At 48.4% G+C, this 17,500-nt stretch overlaps 2 protein-coding genes across 2 annotated transcripts in view; one reads left to right on the plus strand and one right to left on the minus strand.

Moving 5' to 3' along the window:
* Positions 1-5,876, minus strand: part of LOC306918326 (PHD finger protein 14-like) — a gene marked incomplete at both ends in the record, with an annotated part of 22,385 nt that extends 16,509 nt beyond the window's left edge. Inside the window, one exon of the mRNA XM_079531213.1 lies at positions 5,830-5,876. Coding sequence (XP_079387339.1) covers positions 5,830-5,876 — 47 coding nt within the window. The remainder of the gene's footprint in view (positions 1-5,829) is intronic.
* A 3,669-nt stretch (positions 5,877-9,545) lies between these two features.
* LOC306918327 (PHD finger protein 14-like) overlaps positions 9,546-17,500 on the plus strand; it is a gene marked incomplete at its 3' end in the record, with an annotated part of 21,735 nt that continues 13,780 nt past the window's right edge. The window contains exons 1-3 of the mRNA XM_079531214.1: positions 9,546-9,663; positions 9,907-10,038; positions 12,055-12,205. Of these exons, the coding sequence (XP_079387340.1) occupies positions 10,010-10,038; positions 12,055-12,205 (180 nt within the window). The remainder of the gene's footprint in view (positions 9,664-9,906; positions 10,039-12,054; positions 12,206-17,500) is intronic.

Consider the following 17,500-nt stretch of genomic DNA (forward strand, 5'->3'; position numbering starts at 1 on the left):
AACCACATCCTATAGAACCACATCCTATATCTGGTCCATATAACCACATCCTATAGAACCACATCCTATATCTGGTCCATATAACCACATCCTATAGAACCACATCCTATATCTGGTCCATATAACCACATCCTATAGAACCACATCCTATATCTGGTCCATATAACCACATCCTATAGAACCACATCCTATATCTGGTCCATATAACCACATCCTATAGAACCACATCCTACATCTGGTCCATATAACCACATCCTATAGAACCACATCCTACATCTGGTCCATATAACCACATCCTACATCTGGTCCATATAACCACATCCTATAGAACCACATCCTATATCTGGTCCATATAACCACATCCTATAGAACCACATCCTATATCTGGTCCATATAACCACATCCTATAGAACCACATCCTACATCTGGTCCATATAACCACATCCTACATCTGGTCCATATAATCACATCCTATAGAACCACATCCTATATCTGGTCCATATAACCACATCCTACATCTGGTCCATATAACCACATCCTATAGAACCACATCCTACATCTGGTCCATATAACCACATCCTATAGAACCACATCCTACATCTGGTCCATATAACCACATCCTACATCTGGTCCATATAACCACATCCTATAGAACCACATCCTATATCTGGTCCATATAACCACATCCTATAGAACCACATCCTATATCTGGTCCATATAACCACATCCTACATCTGGTCCATATAACCACATCCTATAGAACCACATCCTATATCTGGTCCATATAACCACATCCTACATCTGGTCCATATAATCACATCCTATAGAACCACATCCTATATCTGGTCCATATAACCACATCCTACATCTGGTCCATATAACCACATCCTATAGAACCACATCCTATATCTGGTCCATATAACCACATCCTACATCTGGTCCATATAACCACATCCTATAGAACCACATCCTACATCTGGTCCATATAACCACATCCTACATCTGGTCCATATAACCACATCCTATAGAACCACATCCTACATCTGGTCCATATAACCACATCCTATAGAACCACATCCTACATCTGGTCCATATAACCACATCCTACATCTGGTCCATATAACCACATCCTATAGAACCACATCCTACATCTGGTCCATATAACCACATCCTATAGAATCACATCCTACATCTGGTCCATAGAATCACATCCTACATCTGGTCCATATAATCACATCCTACATCTGGTCCATATAACCACATCTGGTCCATATAACCACATCCTATAGAACCACATCCTACATCTGGTCCATATAACCACATCCTACATCTGGTCCATAGAACCACATCCTACATCTGGTCCATATAACCACATCCTACATCTGGTCCATAGAACCACATCCTACATCTGGTCCATATAATCACATCCTACATCTGGTCCATAGAACCACATCCTACATCTGGTCCATATAATCACATCCTACATCTGGTCCATAGAACCACATCCTACATCTGGTCCATATAACCACATCCTATAGAACCACATCCTATATCTGGTCCATATAACCACATCCTATAGAACCACATCCTACATCTGGTCCATAGAATCACATCCTACATCTGGTCCATATAATCACATCCTACATCTGGTCCATAGAACCACATCCTACATCTGGTCCATATAATCACATCCTACATCTGGTCCATAGAACCACATCCTACATCTGGTCCATAGAACCACATCCTACATCTGGTCCATAGAACCACATCCTACATCTGGTCCATAGAACCACATCCTACATCTGGTCCATAGAACCACATCCTACATCTGGTCCATAGAACCACATCCTACATCTGGTCCATAGAACCACATCCTACATCTGGTCCATAGAACCACATCCTACATCTGGTCCATAGAACCACATCCTACATCTGGTCCATATAATCACATCCTACATCTGGTCCATAGAACCACATCCTACATCTGGTCCATAGAACCACATCCTACATCTGGTCCATAGAACCACATCCTACATCTGGTCCATAGAACCACAATCTACATCTGGTCCATAGAACCACATCCTACATCTGGTCCATAGAACCACATCCTACATCTGGTCCATAGAACCACATCCTACATCTGGTCCATATAATCACATCCTACATCTGGTCCATATAATCACATCCCACATCTGGTCCATGGCGTTAGAATGACATCTCCATATTGTCTCGTTAACAGGATGTATCTCCATATTGTCTCGTTAACAGGATGTATCTCCATATTGTCTCGTTAACAGGATGTATCTCCATATTGTCTCGTTAGCAGGATGTATCTCCATATTGTCTCGTTAACAGGATGTATCTCCATATTGTCTCGTTAACAGGATGTATCTCCATATTGTCTCGTTAACAGGATGTATCTCCATATTGTCTCGTTAACAGGATGTATCTCCATATTGTCTCGTTAACAGGATGTATCTCCATATTGTCTCGTTAACAGGATGTATCTCCATATTGTCTCGTTAACAGGATGTATCTCCATATTGTCTCGTTAACAGGATGTATCTATATATTGTCTCGTTAACAGGATGTATCTCCATATTGTCTCGTTAACAGGATGTATCTCCATATGGTCTCATTAACAGGATGTATCTCCATATTGTCTCGTTAACAGGATGTATCTCCATATTGTCTCGTTAACACTCCCATCGCCCAGGACGAAGTTCTTTGTCCTTTATATTAGTAACGCCCGACGCTCAGGACGAAGTATTGTCCTAAAGACGAAGTTTATTGATACGAGAACAGATCGCCTGGCTGTATAGCCCAGGCGCACCTGCTGGGCTCTCCTCGGTGACGCGCAAGAGTGAGACGTCTTCAAAAAACTCCCTCCTCTGTTTAGCTGATGAAAACGAAAATCTTAAAACGTTCATAAATCTCAATCTAAATCATCCCGTCTTTTTCTGGAAAAAGATCCTGTGTTAGACGGCGCTCCGCGGTCCAGTCGCTAGTCTCGATACATTTATTCTTGTCTCCCGTTGTTGTCGATCGACTCTAAAGTGCTGTGGCTATTGTTAGCTGCTACACAACATCATGAACTTCCGGCCGGTCCGTCCGGAAAAGGCGTCCGTGTTTATAAATCGACTGGGCGCATGAATGTAATGGATTAAATAGTTCTGGGCAATTAAAGTGTTAACAGGATGTATCTCCATATTGTCTCGTTAACAGGATGTAGTCTCAGTTTTAGTCGTCATTCACCGCTTAATTTTTATTTAGTCAATTCCAAAAAAAGGTAGTCGACGGACATTTTTCGTCGTACTTTTAGTTGACAAAATGACCACTGGTGTTCAGATGAAAACAGATTGTGTGTGTGTGTGTGTGTGTGTGTGTGTGTGTGTGTGTGTGTGTGTGTGTGTGTGTGTGTGTGTGTGTGTGTGTGTGTGTGTGTGTGTGTGTGTGTGTGTGTGTGTGTGTGTGTGTGTGTGTGTGTGTGTGTGTGTGTGTGTGTGTGTGTGTGTGTGTGATTGAGGGGTGAACAGATTGTGTGTAACGTGTCCCAGCAGGGTGTGTGTGTTTGTCAAAGTGTTTCATTACCACTAACTGATTGACCTGTCACTGTGCATGATGTCACACACATGCGTACACACGCACGCGCACACACACGTGCACATACACACACGCACGTTGCGCGCTACCGCAACGAGTTGACCTGTCACTGTGCATGATGGCACACACACACACACGTGCACACACACACGCGCACATATACGCACACACATACAGTAACGGGTCACGTGCACAGAGCTCCAAGCTCAGGTCTCTGTGCGCTGGTAGGTGTTATATGGACGGGTGGGGGAAGCTGTCTTTGATGCGTTCCCGTTGCTACGGTAACCACGTTACCTTTTCATTTAACCAGCGAGAGAAATCTGTGGAAATACTCTGAGACATCTCTGTGTGTGTGTGTGTGTGTGTGTGTGTGTGTGTGTGTGTGTGTGTGTGTGTGTGTGTGTGTGTGTGTGTGTGTGTGTGTGTGTGTGTGTGTGTGTGTGTGTGTGTGTGTGTGTGTGTGTGTGTGTGTGTGTGTGTGTGTGTGTGTGTGTGTGACGGTGAGTGTATCTCTCCAACACAGAAGGCATTGAGTCGTGTAGCACTGACCAATAGTTGACTCCCACAGACTTCAAAACCTGCTCCCATTTATTTATCCGTAGTCGGGTCGCGGGGGCAACAGCTCCACCAGAGTGCTCCAGACTTCCCTCTACTCCAGAGCAACATTAGTGACTTCCTCCTGGGGGATCCCGAGACGTTCCAAGGCCAGTGAGTCGATGTGTTTCCTCCATCTGGTCCTTGGTCTGCCCCGGGGTCTCCTCCCAGTGGAGATATAATCCATCTGGTCCTTGGTCTGCCCCGGGGTCTCCTCCCAGTGGAGATATAATCCATCTGGTCCTTGGTCTGCCCCGGGGTCTCCTCCCAGTGGAGATATAATCCATCTGGTCCTTGGTCTGCCCCGGGGTCTCCTCCCAGTGGAGATATAATCCATCTGGTCCTTGGTCTGCCCCGGGGTCTCCTCCCAGTGGAGATATAATCCATCTGGTCCTTGGTCTGCCCCGGGGTCTCCTCCCAGTGGAGATATAATCCATCTGGTCCTTGGTCTGCCCCGGGGTCTCCTCCCAGTGGAGATATAATCCATCTGGTCCTTGGTCTGCCCCGGGGTCTCCTCCCAGTGGAGATATAATCCATCTGGTCCTTGGTCTGCCCCGGGGTCTCCTGTCAGTGGAGATATAATCCATCTGGTCCTTGGTCTGCCCCGGGGTCTCCTGTCAGTGGAGATATAATCCATCTGGTCCTTGGTCTGCCCCGGGGTCTCCTGTCAGTGGAGATATAATCCATCTGGTCCTTGGTCTGCCCCGGGGTCTCCTCCCAGTGGAGATATAATCCATCTGGTCCTTGGTCTGCCCCGGGGTCTCCTCCCAGTGGAGATATAATCCATCTGGTCCTTGGTCTGCCCCGGGGTCTCCTCATAGTGGGATGTACCTCGAGGACCTCCCTAGGGAGACGCCCGAGAGGCATCCTAACCAGATGCCCGAACCACCTAAACTGGCTCCTTTCCAGGCGAAGAAGCAGCGACTCTCTCACCCTAAATCTCTAAGGGAGATGAACTTCTCACCCTATCTCTAAGGGAGAGGGACTTCTCACCCTATCGCTAAGGGAGGTGAACTTCTCACCCTATCTCTAAGGGAGGTGAACTTCTCACCCTATCTCTAAGGGAGAGGGACTTCTCACCCTATCTCTAAGGGAGAGGGACTTTTCACCCTATCTCTAAGGGAGAGGGACTTCTCACCCTATCTCTAAGGGAGAGGGACTTCTCACCCTATCTCTAAGGGAGATGCACTTCTCACCCTATCTCTAAGGGAGAGGGACTTCTCACCCTATCTCTAAGGGAGATGAACTTCTCACCCTATCTCTAAGGGAGAGGGACTTCTCACCCTATCTCTAAGGGAGAGGGACTTCTCACCCTATCTCTAAGGGAGAGGGACTTCTCACCCTATCTCTAAGGGAGATGCCAGCCACCCGTCGAAGAAAACTCATTCTGGCCGCTTGTATTCAGAACCTTGTTCTTTGGGTCATGACCCACACCTCATGACCATATATAGAGTAGGAACACTTCATGACCATATATAGAGTAGGAACACTTCATGACCATATATAGAGTAGGATCACTTCATGACCATATATAGAGTAGGATCACTTCATGACCATATAAGGTGAGAGCAGGAGCAAATATTGCTCGGTCGACCGAGAGCTTTTCCTTCACTCTCTGCGTGCATAAAGTACTTGAAATAGTGTTGCTCAGCGCTGATGAGCGGTGGTCGGACCGGCATTCTAACGGACAGACGGACGGACGTACGGGGGGGTGGGGGCGTGGCAGAGCGGGCGGCTTGAATCGACAACGAGGTTCATAAATCACCTCATTATAAAACGTTGCAGGGTTTAAGTAGCGACATCAGTCACGTCGCGGCGCGCGTGTCATCTCGTCTATCTCGCTACATTTCCATGTCCTATCAGTCATCCTGCCTCCTGCTACGCACACGCACGCACGCAGCGCACGCACGCACGCACACGCACATGCAAATTATTGATGTCCTCAGCTGCGGCGGGCACGCACGCACGTAGGCAGAGCACACGGAAATTATTGATGTCCTCAGCTGGGGCGGGAACGCACGCACGTAGGCACGCGCGCGCGCGCACACACACACACACCCCGACACACACGCACACACAGTGGGGTTTTTTGCGTCGGGATGCCCCTAGGAAATGAGCTCTCTCTCTCTCTGGGGACTAGGCCATTAACCCATTCAGGACGGGAACCCCTTTTGGTGTTCTAAGCATTATGTTATACTTTAGCTATTGAAAAATAGCAGACCTACAAGCTTGTAGGTCTGCTATTTTTGAAAAATCGTCAAAATGTGGCGCAAATCTTTGAATATATTCTTTCAGAGCGAACGTATTTAACTCAAATCTTTGCTTCTGGGAGGGGTCCCTGGAACAACATATTTACAGATGGGGGCGAAAGCCAATTACAGATAATTTTGTGGGTCCTTGACATGCAAATGTTTGAGAACCATTGACTAACATAGGGTTTTTCAGAAAATTGTCATGATTTAGAAGACATTTTTTAAATTTCGTCGTCAGGCCTAAACGGGTTAAGAGGCGTTTTCATCCAGAAGTGCGTGGGGGAAACTTGAAGGGATCAAAGCGACGCGACGTCTCCTCACAGAGTTCACAGCGACGGCTCTGTGTTAACGGACGCCTGTCATCACAGCGTGTGAGCTTGGAGATCTGCTGTTTTCAGCGTGCAGCCGCGTGTAACACAGGCCATTACGACGCCATCAAGGCACCGCCAAAAAACACACATTTTAGTTGATTGATTGATTTATTGATTGATTTATTAACCGTTTGCAGAATTACAGTACATTTCAAGTACAACTCAATACAAAGACTGTTAACTGTGAGTGGACGACACCATAAAGCATTACACTTGTTTACAAGAGGGTCCACCTTGTTCAATTCATCAACACATTTAGAGACGCAGTGATGTAAATAGGGTGCGTTTTGCGTCCCAAAACGCACTTTATAGTTTTGGGCCGCACTTCACCAACATCCTCTGCGTCCACGGGATGCACTACTGTACTCAGCGTACAGTAATAATAATCCACGTGGGAAAAAAAATGGCGGAAAAAAAATGCGGTAAAACAAATCTACGGACACGATCATTTTGCATGGCCGCATGCGACCTCATCCTACGTTATAAACGATAAAATCCACGTAGGACTCGTTGTAGAACCACTAGTTAACAACAACACAGTCTGACGGGCTCTCTCTCTCTGTCTGTCTGTCTGTGTCTCTGTCTCTCTTTCTGTCTGTCTGTCTGTCGGTCTATGTCTCTCTCTCTCTCTCTGTCTGTCTGTCTGTCTGTGTCTCTCTCTCTCTCTCTCTCTCTCTCTCTCTCTCTCTGTCTGTCGGTCTATGTCTCTGTCTATCTCTCTCTGTCTGTCTCTCTGTGTCTCTGTCTCTCTCTGTCTGTCTGTCTGTCTGTCTGTCTTCCTGTCTGCTTAGTGGAACACTCCTCTCTCTGTGTCTCTGTCTGTCTCTCTCTCTATTTTATTATTTTATTATTTTTCAAGGACTCGGAGTGTACAAATGTGCCGTCAGTACCGTGTTTTTGGTGTCTTCACTGTTTGACATTAGCACGTTAGCACATTCCGCGGTGATAAATGGTGCATTTATATAGCGCCTTCATCCAAGTCGCTTTACATAGACTGTGCATTACAGTCACCCATTAACACACACACACACACACACACACACACACACACACACACACACACACACTAAGGCTGTCCCCAAACATTCAAGGTTCGAATGTTCGCTCGTTAGGGTTGGCACTCGAATCTTAATTAATGGGCTTGAACCATTTGTTTTTTTTATTTTTTTATTAAATAAAAAATATTTTTTTTTCCTTTTTTTTTATTAACTCGAAAATATATCTCGGCGAGAATGCGATATGAGCATGTAAAAAGTTTCTAGTGCATTCCTGTCAGAAGTTATAATTTTTTAAAGAAATATCTCCTAGTTCTGCTGTCCCATCTCCCGTGCACATTAATTTGCTGATTGGCCTACAGCTGAGGTGATTGACCTTTCTCACCTTGTTCTGTGAGAACAAAAGAGTTCCATTGAATGGAATGTCTGACGTGTCTCTCTCACACACGGACACACACACACACACACACACACACCAGCATGATCGCTGACAGGGGAACTGTTCTTAGCAACCATGATATATTAGCATTATGCTCTCTAGCATCACATCACAAAAAGCAGGGAACTCTGATCATTGTTTAATCATTGCAAAACGGATACACAGGTGGAACAAATAACGAGCAATATACGCTGTCTTAGCTGCCTGCCAGCAAGCTCACATGAGCTTGCAGATCAGCTGTTTTCGCGGAGACACTTGACGGTGTGTGTGTGTGTCTGTGTGTGTGTGTGTGTTGGGAGAGACGAGAGAGATTGATAAAGAGCACTGATCGAGACGGATATCTCAAAGGTTATTTTTTAAATTAATTAGAAACAAATGGTCCAGATGTTCGCTCGAAAATTCCTGCCGAAGTTCGAGTCCTAAAAAAAGGGCTAAGGTACAGCCTTAACACACACACACACTCATTCACACACACATTCACACACCGATGGCGGAGGAAACCATGCAAGGCACCAACCTGCACATCAGTAGCAATTAGGGGTTCAGAGTCTTGCTCAAGGACACTAACTCTGGGGGAGCCCACAGGGATCGAACCGGGAACCTTGTGGTTACCATCCGGCCACTCTACCTCTGAGCCACCACCGCCCCCTAGTGGTATTGTAACTCCTTCAGAGCCTCTACCTCTGAGCCACCACCGCCCCCTAGTGGTATTGTAACTCCTTCAGAGCCTCTACCTCTGAGCCACCACCGCCCCCTAGTGGTATTGTAACTCCTTCAGAGCCTCTACCTCTGAGCCACCACCGCCCCCTAGTGGTATTGTAACTCCTTCAGAGCCTCTACCTCTGAGCCACCACCGCCCCCTAGTGGTATTGTAACTCCTTCAGAGCCTCTACCTCTGAGCCACCACCGCCCCCTAGTGGTATTGTAACTCCTTCAGAGCCTCTACCTCTGAGCCACCACCGCCCCCTAGTGGTATTGTAACTCCTTCAGAGCCTCTACCTCTGAGCCACCACCGCCCCCTAGTGGTATTGTAACTCCTTCAGAGCCTCTACCTCTGAGCCACCACCGCCCCCTAGTGGTATTGTAACTCCTTCAGAGCCTCTACCTCTGAGCCACCACCGCCCCCTAGTGGTATTGTAACTCCTTCAGAGCCTCTACCTCTGAGCCACCACCGCCCCCTAGTGGTATTGTAACTCCTTCAGAGCCTCTACCTCTGAGCCACCACCGCCCCCTAGTGGTATTGTAACTCCTTCAGAGCCTCCAGCCTTAATAACTGCTGTTTGTTGGTTTCTGTTTGTGTAGAAGCTGAACTCCCCGTCCGTCCTCAAAGCCCCCAAGGAGAGGAAACCCAACAAGAAGGAGGGGGGGTCTCCCGGGAAGTCTGTCAGCCTGCCCGCCATCCTGTACAGGTAACTATGATGTCACAGACATGATGTCACAGTTTTCAGTGGCCGCTTTCTTACGGTTGTGGTAATGAATGATAATTTGTGTGTGTGTGTGTGTGTGTGTGTGTGTGTGTGTGTGTGTGTGTGTGTGTGTGTGTGTGTGTGTGTGTGTGTGTGTGTGTGTGTGTGTGTGTGTGTGTGTGTGTGTGTGTGTGTGTGTGTGTGTGTGTGTGTGTGTGTGTGTGTGTGTGTGTGTGTGTGTTACAGCTGTGGTATCTGTAAGAAGACGGTGGACCAGCATCTCCTGCTGCTCTGTGACACCTGTAAGCTCTACTACCATCTGGGCTGTCTGGAGCCTCCTCTGACCAGGATGCCTAAGAAGACCAAGAACTCTTACTGGTACGTCCATTAACATCTGGTCCATAACATCTGGTCCATTAACATATGGTCCATAGCATCTGGTCCATAACATCTGGTCCATAGCATCTGGTCCATAGCATCTGGTCCATAACATCTGGTCCATAACATCTGGTCCATAGCATCTGGTCCATAGCATCTGGTCCATAGCATCTGGTCCATAGCATCTGGTCCATAGCATCTGGTCCATAGCATCTGGTCCATAGCATCTGGTCCATAGCATCTGGTCCATAGCATCTGATCCATAACATCTGGTCCATAGCATCTGGTCCATAGCATCTGGTCCATAGCATCTGGTCCATAGCATCTGGTCCATAGCATCTGGTCCATAACATCTGGTCCATAACATCTGGTCCATAACATCTGGTCCATAACATCTGGTCCATAGCATCTGGTCCATAGCATCCTGATACTAGTTTCTGTTCTCTCAGAGAGCAGCAGACTGGGTGGCTAGGCTAGCTAGTTTCTGTTCTCCCAGAGAGCAGCAGACTGGGTGGCTAGGCTAGCTAGTTTCTGTTCTCCCAGAGCGCAGCAGACTGGGTGGCTAGGCTAGCTAGTTTCTGTTCTCCCAGAGCGCAGCAGACTGGGTGGCTAGGCTAGCTAGTTTCTGTTCTCCCAGAGAGCAGCAGACTGGGTGGCTAGGCTAGCTAGTTTCTGTTCTCCCAGAGAGCAGCAGACTGGGTGGCTAGGCTAGCTAGTTTCTGTTCTCCCAGAGAGCAGCAGACTGGGTGGCTAGGCTAGCTAGTTTCTGTTCTCCCAGAGAGCAGCAGACTGGGTGGCTAGGCTAGCTAGTTTCTGTTCTCCCAGAGAGCAGCAGACTGGGTGGCTGGGCTAGCTAGTGTCTGTTCTCCCAGAGAGCAGCAGACTGGGTTGCTAGGCTAGCTATGAAGTAATTAAAGCGAGTGTAATATTGCTTAATTGTTGTTATACTAATGTGAGTGTTGCAGTGAGAGGGCATTGTTTTGCACCTCCTGCTGGTGAGAACCACTAACTGCCTCCCTGTGATTCCTGCCAACACAAGTCTCGGACGCCTTTTTTTTCTTTCTCTCTTTTGTAAATGAAGCCGGTTGAACAGAAGTGTGTGTGTGTGTGTGTGTGTGTGTGTGTGTGTGTGTGTGTGTGTGTGTGTGTGTGTGTGTGTGTGTGTGTGTGTGTGTGTGTGTGTGTGTGTGTGTGTGTGTGTGTGTGTGTGTGTGTGTGTGTGTGTGTGTGTGTGTGTGTGTGTGTGTGTGTGTGTGTTCGTGTGTGTTCGTGTGTGTTCGTGTGTGTTCGTGTGTGTTCGTGTGTGTGTGTGTGTGTGTGTGTGTGTGTGTGTGTGTGTGTGTGTGTGTGTGTGTGTGTGTGCTGGCAGTAAATCCATTATACTCTGGAGGAGGGGAGAACAATGCTGATGTTGTTCTGGGTGGAAATTAAACAGAAGCAATTTGAACACAAACAGTTTTATATTTGGTTGGGAGAGGAGAGGAGACGAGGGGAGACGAGGGGGGGTAGGAGAGGAGATGAGGGGAGGGGAGGGAGGAGGGGAGGGGAGGGGAGGGGAGGTCACACCTAATTCCATAGATCTGCATAATGAAGTGGTTCTAACAGAACAAAGTGTTCCTGATGGAAACAATGTTACTGTTTAGAGATTAGAAAGAAAACACATATTATTGTTTAACTCTCTCTCTCTCTCTCTCTCTCGCTCTCGCTCTCGCTCTCGCTCTCGCTCTCGCTCTCGCTCTCGCTCTCGCTCTCGCTCTCTCTCTCTCTCTCTCTCTCTCTCTCTCTCTCTCTCTCTCTCTGGTGTGGTTTGAGCCAAATGTTTGGGGGGAACAAGGCAAACGATGTCATTGTGGGTGTGTCCTCTCATCAGGCAGTGCTCAGAGTGTGGCCAGGCCAGCTGTGATGTCATTGTGATCGGGACATCCCTAATTGTGATGTCATTGTGATTTGTGATGTCATTGTGATGTCATTGTGATCGGGACATCCCTAATTGTGATGTCATTGTGATGTCATCAGGCAGTGCTCAGAGTGTGACCAGGCCAGCAGTGATGACGCTGACATCGCCATGGAGACGCTCCCCGACGGCACCAAGCGCTCCCGCAGGCAGATCAAAGGACCAATCAAATTCATCCCTCAGGAGATGTCCCCCGAACCCAAGAAACACCAGGTAAGCTCCTCCCACTGGGGGGGTCACATGACCCCAGGTAAGCTCCTCCCACTGGGGGGTAGACTATTTGACATTCAATGTTATTTTTCCACAAATGAGTCTTGGGTTGGTCTTATAATCAGAGGCGTCTTTTCCCATTCTGGGCGGGAACCCCTTTTGGTGTTTTAAGCATTATTTTAAACTGTAGCTGTTGGAAAAAATAGCAGATCTACAAGCTCATAGCGCGGCACCGAGTGCTTTGAATATGTATATTCCTTCAGAGTGAACGTTTCTAAACCAAATCTTTGCTTCGGGGGGGGTGTGTTTAAGTACGGTACTTCTAGAGTAGATGTACTTAGTTACTTTCCGGCCCCAGACACCTTGATTAAATGTGCAGCGAGTGTCGTGCTGAAATTGATTGCAGTGTTTTGTGACTCGTTGAGGAGGTGATTCTCACTAATTGATTGATTTGGCTTGATTAGGGATAATTAACCCATTCTGGGCGGGAACCCCTTTTGGTGTTTTAAGCATTATGTTATACTTTAGCTATTGAGCTATTGCGCTACGATCTTGTAGTTCTGCTGTTTTAAAAAAAATCATGACAATGTGATGTCGCAAATCTTTGAATATATATTCTTTCACAGCAAACATTTGTAACTCAAATCTTTGCTTCTGAACAACATATTTGCAGATGGGGGGGGGGGGGGGGTCCGCAGCCAAATACAGATAATTCTGGGGGTCCTTGACATCAAAAAGGTTGAGAACCACTGACATGGAAACATGAGGTCTTTCAGAAAACAGTAGAAGACATTTGTAGAATCTGTTGTCGGGTCTAAAGGGGTTAACATAACTTCTCTCTCTCTCTGTGTCTCTGGTGAGACGTGGAGGTTATCAGCCTCTGTGTGTCTGGTGAGACGTGGAGGTTATCAGCCCGTCTCTGTGTCTCTGGTGAGACGTGGAGGTTATCAGCCCGTCTCTGTGTCTCTGGTGAGACGTGGAGGTTATCAGCCCGTCTCTGTGTCTCTGGTGAGACGTGGAGGTTATCAGCCTCTCTGTGTCTCTGGTGAGACGTGGAGGTTATCAGCCTCTCTGTGTCTCTGGTGAGACGTGGAGGTTATCAGCCCGTCTCTGTGTCTCTGGTGAGACGTGGAGGTTATCAGCCTCTCTGTGTCTCTGGTGAGACGTGGAGGTTATCAGCCCGTCTCTGTGTCTCTGGTGAGACGTGGAGGTTATCAGCCTCTGTGTGTCTGGTGAGACGTGGAGGTTATCAGCCCGTCTCTGTGTCTCTGGTGAGACGTGGAGGTTATCAGCCTCTCTGTGTCTCTGGTGAGACGTGGAGGTTATCAGCCCGTCTCTGTGTCTCTGGTGAGACGTGGAGGTTATCAGCCCGTCTCTGTGTCTCTGGTGAGACGTGGAGGTTATCAGCCCGTCCCTGTGTGTCTCTGGTGAGACGTGGAGGTTATCAGCCCGTCTCTGTGTCTCTGGTGAGACGTGGAGGTTATCAGACCGTCTCTGTGTCTCTGGTGAGACGTGGAGGTTATCAGTCTCTGTGTGTCTCTGGTGAGACGTGGAGGTTATCAGTCTCTGTGTCTCTGGTGAGACGTGGAGGTTATCAGCCTCTCTGTGTCTCTGGTGAGACGTGGAGGTTATCAGCCTCTGTGTGTCTCTGGTGAGACGTGGAGGTTATCAGCCCGTCTCTGTGTCTCTGGTGAGACGTGGAGGTTATCAGCCTCTCTGTGTGTCTCTGGTGAGACGTGGAGGTTATCAGCCCGTCTCTGTGTCTCTGGTGAGACGTGGAGGTTATCAGCCCGTCTCTGTGTCTCTGGTGAGACGTGGAGGTTATCAGCCCGTCTCTGTGTCTCCTGTGAGACGTGGAGGTTATCAGCCCGTCTCTGTGTCTCTGGTGAGACGTGGAGGTTATCAGCCCGTCTCTGTGTCTCCTGTGAGACGTGGAGGTTATCAGCCCGTCTCTGTGTCTCTGGTGAGACGTGGAGGTTATCAGCCCGTCTCTGTGTCTCCTGTGAGACGTGGAGGTTATCAGCCCGTCTCTGTGTCTCCTGTGAGACGTGGAGGTTATCAGCCCGTCTCTGTGTCTCTGGTGAGACGTGGAGGTTATCAGCCTCTGTGTGTCTCTGGTGAGACGTGGAGGTTATCAGTCTCTGTGTGTCTCTGGTGAGACGTGGAGGTTATCAGCCTCTCTGTGTCTCTGGTGAGACGTGGAGGTTATCAGTCTCTGTGTGTCTCTGGTGAGACGTGGAGGTTATCAGCCCGTCTCTGTGTCTCTGGTGAGACGTGGAGGTTATCAGCCTCTGTGTGTCTCTGGTGAGACGTGGAGGTTATCAGCCTCTGTGTGTCTCTGGTGAGACGTGGAGGTTATCAGCCCGTCTCTGTGTCTCTGGTGAGACGTGGAGGTTATCAGCCCGTCTCTGTGTCTCTGGTGAGACGTGGAGGTTATCAGCCCGTCTCTGTGTCTCTGGTGAGACGTGGAGGTTATCAGCCCGTCTCTGTGTCTCTGGTGAGACGTGGAGGTTATCAGCCTCTGTGTGTCTCTGGTGAGACGTGGAGGTTATCAGACCGTCTCTGTGTCTCTGTGTGTCTCTGGTGAGACGTGGAGGTTATCAGCCTCTGTGTGTCTCTGGTGAGACGTGGAGGTTATCAGCCTCTCTGTGTCTCTGGTGAGACGTGGAGGTTATCAGCCTCTCTGTGTCTCTGGTGAGACGTGGAGGTTATCAGCCCGTCTCTGTGTCTCTGGTGAGACGTGGAGGTTATCAGCCTCTGTGTGTCTCTGGTGAGACGTGGAGGTTATCAGCCCGTCTCTGTGTCTCTGGTGAGACGTGGAGGTTATCAGCCCGTCTCTGTGTCTCTGGTGAGACGTGGAGGTTATCAGCCCGTCTCTGTGTCTCTGGTGAGACGTGGAGGTTATCAGCCCGTCTCTGTGTCTCTGGTGAGACGTGGAGGTTATCAGCCTCTGTGTGTCTCTGGTGAGACGTGGAGGTTATCAGCCCGTCTCTGTGTCTCTGGTGAGACGTGGAGGTTATCAGACCGTCTCTGGTGAGACGTGGAGGTTATCAGCCTCTGTGTGTCTCTGGTGAGACGTGGAGGTTATCAGCCCGTCTCTGTGTCTCTGGTGAGACGTGGAGGTTATCAGTCTCTGTGTGTCTCTGGTGAGACGTGGAGGTTATCAGCCCGTCTCTGTGTCTCTGGTGAGACGTGGAGGTTATCAGCCCGTCTCTGTGTCTCTGGTGAGACGTGGAGGTTATCAGCCCGTCTCTGTGTCTCTGGTGAGACGTGGAGGTTATCAGCCCGTCTCTGTGTCTCTGGTGAGACGTGGAGGTTATCAGCCCGTCTCTGTGTCTCTGGTGAGACGTGGAGGTTATCAGCCCGTCTCTGTGTCTCTGGTGAGACGTGGAGGTTATCAGCCCGTCTCTGTGTCTCTGGTGAGACGTGGAGGTTATCAGCCCGTCGCACAAGGTCACTACAAGCAGGCCCTGCTTTTGACGTTTCAACACAAACACGTCAATAGTATCGTATTATCCTTCTCCGTCGACTGGGAATAAACCTCATCTCCAAAACTCTTACTTTTTGAGGGGCGCCAGCCCTCCCCTAGCCCCTCCCCTAGCCCCTCCCATACACAGGTTTAATGTTTGTCTTTAGTTCAATGTTTGTTTAGTAAACACATTGACAATGAAGGGAACATTTACTCATATTGTCCCTCATTACGTCATATTGTCTCTTTATTGTTAATGGTGTTTAATGTTTGTTTGCATTTTTTGTTTTACATCACCTAATCAACATGAGTTAGACTTTAACATATTAGCGCCCCTCACTTCACACATGTGTGATTTTGACCATCCTAATGGGGTGCATACTTAGTTTAGACTAGTCATTGGTTAGACATGGGTTAACCCATTTTGGGCGAGAACCCCTTTTGGTGTTAGCATTATGTTATGCTTTAGCTATTGAAAAATAGCAGATATACAAGCTCATAGTCATAGAGCAGATCATACAAGCTTGTAGCGCGCCACTCGGTGGCGCGCTACAAGCTTGTAGGTCTGCTATTTTGGAAAAATCAAAGAACCACTGACATAGAAACATAACAGCTTTTTCAGAAAACTGTCAGGATGTAGAAGACATTTTTAGAATCTGATCTCAGGTCAAAATGGGTTAAGGTTAGGGTTAGGTGTGCTGCCCCGTGGGAGGTTAGGTTTAGGGTGAGGGTTTGAGTCTGGTCTAACCAATGACTAGTCTAACCAATGACTGGTCTAACCAATGACTGGTCTAACCAATAACTAGTCTAACCAATGACTGGTCTAACCAATGACTGGTCTAACCAATGACTAGTCTAACCAATGACTAGTCTAACCAATGACTGGTCTAACCAATGACTGGTCTAACCAATAACTAGTCTAACCAATGACTGGTCTAACCAATGACTAGGCTAACCAATGACTAGGCTAACCAATGACTGGTCTAAACCAAGACACTAAGTAGCAGAACTACAAGTGCTCACACTGGCAGATGCAAAAATGCAAAGCTACACGGCGAATGTGTAGCTTTGTATCTTTGTAGGTGAAGTTGAAACTATCGCTCAACTTTGTCGTAGCTTTGCAGCTGTTGCAGCAAACGGCTACAAACAGCGGATGTATCTTTGTTTGTATCTTCGGGTGCGTTCGGAATTGCGCACCGGGGAATGTGGTCAGTGTGTTGAGTGTGGTGGGCGGTGACGTCACAGAGTGTGTTCAGTGTGCCTTATTTACCAACGACCACAGCTGTGACGCATTCACACTGGACAACCCCAGCTTCAGGGTAGGGTCCCTCAGTGGACAACCCCAGCTTCAGGGTAGGGTCGCTCAGTGGACAACCCCAGCTTCAGGGTAGGGTCCCTCAGTGGACAACCCCAGCTTCAGGGTAGGGTCGCTCAGTGGACAACCCCAGCTTCAGGGTAGGGTCCCTCAGTGGACAACCCCAGCTTCAGGGTAGGGTCCCTCAGTGGACAACCCCAGCTTCAGGGTAGGGTCCCTCAGTGGACAACCCCAGCTTCAGGGTAGGGTCGCTCACTGGACAACCCCAGCTTCAGGGTAGGGTCCCTCAGTGGACAACCCCAGATTCAGGGTAGGGTCGCTCAGTGCGGGCACTTGCACACCCGGTGCGCAGCGCACTGGATTTTCGAACGACAGCTCACAGAGTGCACTGAATAAACGAACGACAAGAGAGCACACCAGTGCGTTCAGGGTGGAATTTCCGAACGCACCCTTCATGTCGCTGGCCTTTTGGGGAGGGGTCAGGATCAGTCCTAAGGGTTAATGTGTTATTCTG

This window comes from Electrona antarctica (assembly GCF_951216825.1).
Source record: "Electrona antarctica genome assembly, contig: scaffold_546, whole genome shotgun sequence".
NCBI lineage: Eukaryota > Metazoa > Chordata > Actinopteri > Myctophiformes > Myctophidae > Electrona > Electrona antarctica.